General features: G+C 44.5%; 1 protein-coding gene across 1 annotated transcript; it reads left to right on the forward strand.

The window, feature by feature from the left end:
* The first annotated feature begins 770 nt into the window (after positions 1 to 770).
* On the forward strand, positions 771 to 4,978 carry GOT1L1 (glutamic-oxaloacetic transaminase 1 like 1). Its single transcript, XM_026508257.2, has 9 exons — positions 771 to 885; positions 1,566 to 1,747; positions 2,056 to 2,167; positions 2,410 to 2,519; positions 2,741 to 2,833; positions 2,927 to 3,077; positions 3,780 to 3,945; positions 4,450 to 4,592; positions 4,830 to 4,978. Exons 1-9 carry the CDS (start codon positions 771 to 773, stop codon positions 4,976 to 4,978), a joined length of 1,221 nt encoding a protein of 406 aa, XP_026364042.2.
* The last annotated feature ends 5,602 nt before the right edge of the window (positions 4,979 to 10,580 follow it).

Consider the following 10,580-nt stretch of genomic DNA (forward strand, 5'->3'; position numbering starts at 1 on the left):
CGACAACAATCACTTACAAAGTTATGTTTAAAAATTAAAGGAGAAAGCAAATCGCAAGACTGATCCTACAGAGGCAGGCTCTTTGCGCCCTTGATTTCCACCATCTACACTTGCTGCTCGGCCACGGCTGAAAGGGTTAACAAATGTAGCCGTCTTGGCTCTAGAACTGAGAGAAAATAGGATTGGCTTACCGAGTTGCAGATTATCCTGTTTCTAAACATAGGATTCTTTATTTAAAATAACTATGGAAGGAAACAGTGCTTTCTTTCTATTCCTTTTAAAATCTGGGGCCCTTAGCAAAACAAAAGTAGAAGTTTTGTGTTTTTTTTTTAATGTCTCTCTCAACTTGCCTAAATGCTGGGTCTGAGGTTTTCACCTCTGCACCTGGCTCCTGGGCTCCTGCACCTGTCTTGCCCTATCTTGCAAGGACTGGCTTGCTACTTTGGATTGGGCAACTGGGGCCCCGAGAAGGCAGTGAATTAGAGAGAGGTGCCTGGGAATTCCAGGTCCTCTCTCCCTCCTTCCCCATCTCTGCCCGCTCAGGGGACCCTCCTCAACTGCCGTGGATTATTCCCATAGCCTTTGGGGATCGCCACCACAGAGACTGGGAATTGTGGGGTTCTGTTGCTCCGGTAACCAGTTGTCTGGTGTCTCTGCATTGGATCTGCCAGGGTTCCGGGAAGAGGCAGGCCTGGCTGGGCCAGGCTTGGAGGAAGGCTTCGGAGCAGGAGTGGGGAACAGCGGAGGCTTGGCTGTACTGTATTTCAGTGATGCCTACCCTTTCGGTGTTCATGGATGTGCCCCTAGCCCAGAAGCTAGAAGGCAGCTTGTTAAAGACCTACAAGCAAGACGATTGTCCTAACAAGATTTTCCTGGCTTTTAGAGGTAGATGCTTTGTGGTTGGGGAGTCTTACAAGACAGTACTCATATCCTGATTGCCTCTAGGAGGACAGTGGGCCACCGCCACAGAGGAATCGGGAGATAGCCAAGCCTCTGCAAGTGGAGGGCTCTGTTCTTGTTAACAGAATTGCCCAGTGGGGAAAAGTGCAAAAAGTGTCCTGGGTCGGTCATTCTGAGCCCTTTGCCCTTAGCTGGGGGCTTCCAGGGATTTGGTAAGAGCTATGTACCTTCCCCTCCAGCTCAATGCTTTGGGGTCTGCATGGGCATTCAGCCTCTTCCTTCTCCCCTCCCCTTCCTTTTCTGTTCTTGAACTAAGAATGGTTCCCCAAATCGACCCTTCGGAAATGCAGCCAGCCCTTGCCACTGTGACATTCGGGGTTGCCTTGTTTAGCCTCACGGGTCTAGAGCTCCCACGTGGTATGTCATGTTTGCCCTTTAAAATGGCACAGGTTTAAAAAACAATGGCATAAGCTTCAGCTGTCTCCTTTAAAAAGAAAAAATTATACACATTCACTCACAGCACATTGTTTTTATAAAAGGGAAGGGAAAAAAGAGAGAAGTTATCTTTTCCTAGGCAACTTACCAAAGCCCCAAGAGAGCCAGAGCCCTGACTCGGAGGCCCCGAGGCCGGCCATCCAGAGCTCGCTCTGTGGCTTCCCTCCCAGTCTGCATGACCAGAGAAGGCCATCCCTGGGTGTCTTCCGTGGTGCCCAAGATCCGACTGCAGATCGCACAGGACCCCTCTCTGAACTACGAGTACATGCCAGTGAAGGGCATGAAATCGTTCACTGAGGCCTCCCTGCAACTCCTCTTCGGAAAGCACAACCAAGTCATTGTGGAGAACAGGGTGAGAGGAAGGGCCGTTTGCTTACTCACCCAGACACAGGGAGTGGAGCTCTGGGGCTGCACAGTCCTTCACCAGAGAGGGGCCTTGGAGGGTTCCTGGCCTTGACAGAGGGGACCCTGAAACTCAGAGTCCAGAGACTTAGTCAGTGGAGGGCAGAGGCAGGATCAGAGCCTGAAGCCCCTGTGGTTTGCATCGGCCCACCCTGCTGATGTACAAGCTCTTTCCAGAAAGAATTCATCTGAATCTGAGGCATACCAGCATCACAATTACTCTTTAAAGAGTGCCTTCTGTTTATTTTCTGCTGGCAGGTAGGGGGTGTGCACACGGTTGGTGACAACGGTGCCTTCCAACTTGGGGCCCAGTTCCTCAAAATCTGGCGTAAAGATTCTCAAATAGTTTACATTATTTCTTCTAAAAAAGGTGAGTATTAGGCAAAATGGGGGTGACAGAAGGTCCCTCTCCTGTTCCTGGGTCCCACCCCATTTGTAATCTTGAGTGTTGCCCTTCTCGCTCTCTGTCATGAGCAAGATGGTGGACAAGCCAAGTATGCTTGTCCTTTTCCTGTTTTCGTCCCACCTTCCGTCAGTGACCCTCAGACCCATGCTCTGGCACGGCTGCCTCCAGTTCCTCTGTACCAGCTGGAGGGGGCTGTGTTCCCACAGAACCCTACGGACTCGTCTTCCAGGACATGGGCTTTACAGTTTGTGAATACTCCTTCTGGGACTCCAAGCAGCTGTGCATGGACCCCAACGTGCTCCTCGATGTGGTGGAGGTAGAGGGGCCCCACTCAGAAACTTCTCCCCAGACCTGATTGCAGTTTCATTTTCCTTTTGTCCCCTCCACCCCCGTTGTCATGAAAGGCCTTTCCCAGGCTTGGATTTGCCTGGTCCTTTAGTGTAGGAATCAACATGGAGGATGACTTCTCCTCCATATGCCCTGGTGCCCCTCCCACTTGGTAGGAGAAGTGCCTGATGAGACAGTGTCTACCTGCAGCAGGCCCCGCATGGCTGTATCTTTGTGATTGGGAACATTGGTGACTGCAACTTGACACAAAGTCAGTGGGCAAGACTGATGGCCAGGATGAAGGTGAGCCCAACATCCGCCCGACTTTCCTCCCTCTCGCCATCTACCATCTCCTCCACCAACTTCATCCTTTTCCCATCCTCCTTTCTCCTACAGAGCAAGAAGATATTCCCATTTTTTGACATTCCCAATCAAGGTCTGTCCACCGGGGACTTGGAAGAAGATACTGGATTCTTACAGTACTTTGTGTCTCAAGACTTTGAGTTCTTCTGCAGCCAGTCTCTGTCCAAGACTTTTGGCATCTATGGTATGATATGGGCAGAAGGGGAAGGGAAGGCCTCGTGCTGAAGTGGTGCCATAGCCACGGCACAAACGATGTGCTTGTTATCTCCTACTCTCTGGACAGAGCGAAGGCCTCCAGAGAGAGCACCATGGAGGCAGAAGAGAAGAGCTCTGAGCTACGAGTCAGGTTCTGTGGTATTGTCTCAGCTCAGTTCCTAAAACTAGCTACTAAAACTGACTCCAGTTCTTTTTAAAAAATGTATTTATTTATTTATTTGTTTATTTGTTTGTTTATTTTTTAGAGAAGGCAAGAGGGAGGAGAGGAAGAAGGAGACAGAGAAGCTCAAGAGGCTTGATCTCATGAGATCAAGACCTGAGCCAAAATCAAGAGTCAGACACTTAACTGATTGAGTCACACAGGCGCCCCAAGACTGACTCCAGTCAAATCATTTTGCCCCTTTGGGCCTCTGTTTCCTCAGCTGTAAGATGACGGGGAGAGCTTAGTGATCTTTCAAGTGCTTTCCATCTTTGAGAGTCTTACTTCTAGCTACTTTTTCTGGAAGAAGAGCTTCTGGCAACTTCCTGGGGCCTGGATACCTTCTTGGCTAGGCTGGGAGGAGGACCTGGTAGTCCAACCCTCTCTTCTGCAAGGTTGGAGGTAAAGTCATAAGGGAAGGCCCTGGTAATAGAGACGGAGACTGAGGGGCTGTCTGTCCCAATGCCGCAGATGAAGGAGTAGGGATCCTGGTCGTGGTGGCACTCAACAACCAGCTCCTGCTATGCGTCCTCTCCCAACTGATGAAACTCACCCAGGCCCTGTGGCTAAACCCTCCTACTACGGGTGCTCGCATTATCACCTCCATCCTCTGTAACCCTGCTCTTCAGGAAGAATGGTAAGGGCAAAGGGTGGGGGCAGGAAGGGATGGCAGAGAATCTAGACATACGTATAGACTTCCCATTCACAGGATTCTTCCTGCCCCATTGCCTCCTTGACTCCACTCATTCATCAACATTCGCTGAGGACTCATTGTGTACCAACAGCAGGGGCTGTGCCAGAGGTTGCCTTGCCTTGCCTTGCCTTGCCTTGCGGGAGTGGGCAATAGGACATTCTTTTTGGACACAGTCTAATGAATTATTTGAACTCTTCCAGATTGCAGAAGACTAGGCAGCATCAAGGACTTGCTACTCGGGCAAAATTGGCCTGCAAGCCTACTTGCTTGCTTAAATTAAAATGGGCTGAACCTCCTCTCCCATTGGTAACCAGATCCTGGGCTCCACTGGTGTGCCCTCAGTCACTGTGGTTGGGCTTTTGAAGGCAAGAAGAGTGCAATGGCAATAAGGAGGTTGACAGCAGGGAAACCACATGCTTTAATTTCTTGCTGTTTTTTCTTTGGCAGGAAGCAGAGTCTGAAAGGGCTTGTAGAGAACATCATGCTGATTAAGGAAAAGGTGAAGGAGAAGCTCCGGCTCCTGGGAACCCCTGGCTCCTGGGATCACATCACAGACCAGAATGGGCCCCATAGCTATCTGGGACTCAACTGTAAGTGTCTAGGAGGGGGTAGCTCCCCCTTTTCTGACCTTGGGGTTATATTTAAACATTGAACTTTCTTTGACCGGGTGACCAGTCCCTAGCTTCACCTCAGAGTTGGATTCAAGAGGAGTAGAGTTGCTTTAAAGACCCTTCTGGATCCCCAGAAATGCTGACACTTCCTATCCCCTGTAACCCACCCTGGGCTAGAGGGGAGTTTACTAACTCAGACCCTGGGATTATCACCAGCCCAACAGGTGGAATACCTGGTCAAGAAAAAGCATATCTACCTCCCCAAGAATGGTCGCATCAACTTCACCTGTATCAATGCCTACAACATAGATTATATCACTCAAAGCATCCATGAGGCTGTCCTCTCCACCAAGGGCTCGGAGTAACATCTTCAAAAAATCGATGACTCCTGGTCGGAATAAAAAGCTTTAATCTTTGCAAAAATTCCGTGCTGAGTTTTCATTGCTGCAATTCATTTCTCTGCAAAGCACTCTCTCTTTCCACCTGTTTATGAAGCATTGGTCTGGCCTCAGCAAAGAGAGGTGAAAAAGGCCCAGAGTAGAAGTGAATGTCTATCTTCAATGACCACCTCATATTTATTGAACACCTACTATATTAAGGCCCTGATCTGGTGCCTCAGTTTGTTGGGGCTGCTATGCCAAAATACCAACAAATTCAGGGTCTGGTGACGGCCCTCCTTCTGGTTCATAAACAGCGCCTTGTAACTGTAACATAACACTGTGGAAGAAGCAGGGGATCTCCCTAGGGCTTCTTTTATAAGGGCACTAATCGAATCATGAGGGCTCTGCCTCCATGATCTAACCGCATCCAAACACCATCACATTGGCAATTAGGTTTCAACATACGACTTTTGAGGGGACACAAACATTCAGATCATAGCATCTGGGCATCAAAGGGAAGGCAAAAAACCAGGTACGATCCAGTCCTTTTTCTCCAGAAGCTTACAGTCTAGTTGGGAGATGAGACTTCGTCCAAAGAAAAGTTAAGTAATATTTCAAGGTTATTATAATGAAAAGTCACATAGATTATATGGACAGTAAATATGTCAAGAATTTAGAGAAGAAAAACCTTAACATGGGCCAGAACGGTTGGGGAAGATCTCACAAGGAACTACAAATTGGTTTGGGTATTGATGGATGGCTAGGAGTAGTGATAATAGTGAGAATAGGTAGAAGGGATCTAGAAGGGTATCCCAGGCAGAGAGCAACCTGAGCAAGGGTTACTGGCAGGATCATAAGATATGATTTTTTATTGGGCATCTGCTAATATATGGAACTCTGAGAGCCCCCAAGATACTAAAAGTTAAGACAGTTGCTCCTCTTTTGGTGGCCTCCACCATAGCTGGGGAGACACAACTTACATGGTAAAAATGTAGTTAAGAATAAAAGGTAACATGGGACACCTGGGTGGCTCAGTGGTTTAAGCATCTGCCTTCGGCTCAGGTCATGATCCCAGGGTCCTGGGATGGAGCCCCGCGTTGGTCTCTCTGCTCCGTGGGGAGTCTGCTTCTCCCTCTCACCCCTCAACTCCTGTGCTCTCTCTCTCTCTCTGTCAAATAAATAAAATCTTAAAAAAAAAAAAAGGTGACATGTAATATGTGTTAGATGAGTGTCAGTAAATGGTTAACTCAGGAGGACTCGCTTGCTCAAACTGTGTACATCTCAAAGGTCTTTGGGACTGGCCCTTGACTGGTTCCTGGGAAATGAACTCTGAGCCCTTGGAGTATCCTGCTTGATAAAAGTGGCTTTGTATGCCCAAGATCTTGAGACATGCTTGACCTCTGGGGGCCGGAGATTGAGTGGTTAAGGTCAGTTACACGGGCACTGCATGCCTAGGTGATTGACCCCCAATAAAACTTTGGATCCCAGAGTTTTGGTACCCCTGATTGGCAACACTTTATACACATTATCACACATTGGTGCTGAATTGAGCTCTGTTTGTGCAGGATTTAGTGCAAGGATTTGGGCAAATACAGTGCAAGCAAGCTTCCTTTCATTCCGTGAAGACGGTTCTTACAGGGCAAGCAGACAAATGATCAGCCTCATGGGGTTGGGCTTCAGATCCCAAAGCCTGTCTGCCAAGACTAGTGGGTTCCTGCCTGGAAAATAAATAGTACCTTTCCCGTAGATTGTGATTCTTAGGCTAGGAGGCAGAGCCTCTGTCTCCTCATAAGTGAGGAGGATTGCAAGCAAGTTCAAGGAGCAAGTGGAGCTAGCTCCTGTTGCTTACAGATGGATTTATCTTGAGTCCCTGTGCTTCCCCACAGATGCAGGTTCTTCTCTTAGGTCTTAGGACCCCTCTTTTTGTCCTTAGTTTTTAAAGGGCTTCTAGCCTCAGTGTAAGAAGAACTCTAGAAGAACCCTCAGTGCATGTGGGTGGCGCATCCTAACCATTCCCAATGGTGCGTTAGCATGAAAATAGAATTTATTCAACCAGGTTTTCTCAATCTCTAGGACTCTTGCTTTTGGAACCCAAGCCATCGGTCTGCGGACAATCCAAGCAGGCTCACTGAGGGTCATGTGTGGGTCTTTTGACCCCGGCCCTATTGGACATCCCACTGACAGCCAGTATCAACCGCTGGACATGTGATGATTCCAGCCTCCAACCTTCAAGCCATCCCAGCTGATTGAATGAAGCAGTGATAAACTGTCCTGCTAAGCCCCTCCCTTATTACCAATTTATGAGCAAATGAAATGCTGTTATGGAGTGATTTATTACACAAGCATAGATACGTGGAACAGTTATTTTGTCTTTTAAGTCTTTATAGTTTCTTCTTCCATGTTTGTTTTGTTGTTGTTTTGTTTTTTTCTAATCTTGTGATTTTTTAAAATCGAAGAACTGGGTCTTTTGTCCTGTAGGGTTTCCCACGGACTGAATTTTCCTGATTCCATTCCTGTACTATCATGTAACTGTTTCTCTGTCACCCTGTATTTCTTGAAAAACAGAATTTAAGATTAGAGGCTTGAGCAGATTCAGGTTTATGGTTATTATTCTTTGTCTTAGTAAGGTCACTTTATAGGTGGTGGTGGTGTGTTTTATCAGGAAGCACATGATCCTAGTTGCTTTTCTGTGATGTTAGTACTTATTGACCATCATTGCCTAGTCCCATTAATTCATTAGTATTGCAGAATGGTGATATTCTAAGTCTAATGTTATTCATTCATTTTTTAGCTAAAATACTTTTACAAATAGGAATTTTCTCTCACCGTGATTTGATGAATGTGAGCTGCATTTTATATAGGAAAGGCAGAATTAATGCTTGATTCTGTCTCACCATTTACCAGTTTTTAGATCAGTGAGTTATTATACTAGCATTCTCTAAAGGTGATTGATGAGGTATTTAAAAAACTGTTATGAATTTATGGGTTTAAGCCTATTTTACATGTTTAATTCCACTGCAAACATGACCCTTATTGATATTAGAAATGTCCCTTCTTTTACCTGTAGGAGCCAATTCAAGTTAGTTTCTGAGATCTTTTGATATATCCCTTGTACTCTGTAGCTTCTCTGCTTTCTGGCATGACAAGATGTTCCAGGAAAATTTTGAACATCTTCTGTCCCAGACCTGCAATCAGTCATTTCTCAAAGGAGCTGTAATCACTTTTAGCAGATAAAAATATTTATAACACCATAATCTGGGCTCTTAAAGTGTTCATTGCTGCTGGATTGGTCATCATTTCCAAGCTTTTTCAGTAACATGAAATACATTAAGTGCATACTGGTATTCCAAGCACAATTCAGAACTTCATTGTTTTTACCGACCCCATTAATTTTATGTCTCCTTACGATCTCCTTGCTCTCATGCCCCAAATCCCAGTTTTTGACAACATCAATATAATTACTTGCTTTAACTGACACTACCCACACAGTAGCTTCTGAACAATAATACCAATACCAGTACTGATCTGATTACTAAAAACAGTTAAAAATATTTTTTTTGCACAGTTTTTGTCCTTAGGCTATATCCTGCTGGGGATATATACCTGAATTACTTGTTTTAAAGACACTTAGAATAGTTCCTCTGTGTGGTTATGCCATCAATTCAATCTACAATTGAATTCATTTGTTTTATTTCACTGTTGCTTTTAGAGAATACTTTTTACTTTACTCTTCTTTTATGATTATGTAAAACACTTACATGGTTCCAAAGTCAGATCTACACAACGAGGCGTATTCAAAGACGTTTGTTTGTTTGTTTTTTACTGTACCCTCCATGCTACCCTCTTCTCCCTTGTAGATAACTTTTGTAAAAGTTTTTGGTTGGTTCTCTCATTTTGTTTAAAATGGTAATCAAATATCTATGTGCATCTATGTAAGTGTTCCTAACTTTTCTTAAGCAGGAGCCTATTAAGCATATAAGTAGTATTTCATTGGTTGATCTCAAATTTAAATGCTTCAGCCTCAAGAATATCTACATGTACCCTATCCAGATCCTGTGTTCATTGGCTTTCATCTTTCCAGACTGGAGTCTAACTTTGTAGTTTAAGTCCATTCATGTCATGAGTAACCAGTGAGATTCTAACTAGATGTGTATCTTTGACTAGTCATTTCCTTTTTCGGGGGCTCATTTAATAAATGATAGGTTGGAATAAAATTTTCTCAAGATCTTTTTTTACCTGGAAACTTTACTATTCCCTAGACTTTCTTTAGCTGGTCATGTTTTTCTTAAATTTCTTAATGTAATTTTTAAAAATTATCTTAAATTTTTTCTTCTCTCTCTCTCTCTCTCTCTTTTTCATTTTTAGAGAGAGAGACAGAGCATGTGAGAGTGGTAGGGGGAGGCGTGGAGAGAGAGGGAGAGAAAAAATCTTAAGCAGGCTCCATGCTCAGGGTAGAGCCCAACATGGGGCTCAACCTCATGACCCGAGATCACGATTTGAGCCGAAATCAAGAGTTGATTGCTTCACTGACTAACCCACCCAGGCCCCCCTTAAATTTTCTTAAATTGTCCAGAATTAAATATATCATCATCTAAACTTTCTTCTGGTACTTAAATTCTACAAGATTATATCAAGAATTTGCCAGGCTGGCTTCTCTAGAAAGCAGCCTTCGGGAATTAGGAAACTTTTGCTCCAAGAAACTCCTGTATCATTTCAGTCATCATCCACAATAAATTTTGAGCCTCCTTTATGTTTTGTATGAGGAATGTTTGTAGCTCATTGGGACACAAAGAGGTATAGGACATTGAGTCGTTTAAATATCATGAAGAAACACCAATTCTGGCCAATAGTATTTGCTTTTGGTTCCAAAGTAAAACACACACACACACACACACACACACACACACACACACGTGTTGATTTGCAACATATATGACATCAAGAAAAAGAATACATACCTTGGGGTGCCTGGCTAGTTCAGTCAGTAGATCATGTGACTCTTCATCTCAGGGTCGTGAGTTCAGGCCCCATGTTGGGTGTAGAGATTACTTAAAAATAAAATGTTTTTTTAAAAAGATTTATTTATTTATTTTAGAGAGACAGAGAGAGCAAGTGGGGGGAGAGGCAGAGGGAATCTTCAAGGAGACTTTCTGCTGAGTGTGGAGCCCATTGTGTGGCTCGATCCCATGACCCATGAGATCATGACCTGAGCCGAACAAAACCAAGAGTCAAACGCTTAGCTGACTGAGTCACCCAGGCACCCCACTTAAAAATAAAATCTTGTAAAAAAAAAAAAGACCTTGATGGAAAATGGACATACACAAGCAATTTATGAAAGGATTTAGTACATTAGCAAGTAATTTCCTAAAAAGGAAATTTCAACCTGAAATAATTATTATTCATCATCAATTAAATAATGCAAACTAAAATAATCGGCAAAAGTGTGGAGAAAGATTCAACAGATTATGAGAGTGAAACAGTTAATCTCATCAGCATCTGAGGGCCAGAAATGAGATATATATTGTCTGTGATACTGCATGGGAACTGAAAAATCAGGAATCAATACCCATTTCTCCACTTCTCTTTA

Source organism: Ursus arctos, unplaced genomic scaffold (assembly GCF_023065955.2).
Source record: "Ursus arctos isolate Adak ecotype North America unplaced genomic scaffold, UrsArc2.0 scaffold_27, whole genome shotgun sequence".
Classification (NCBI taxonomy): domain Eukaryota; kingdom Metazoa; phylum Chordata; class Mammalia; order Carnivora; family Ursidae; genus Ursus; species Ursus arctos.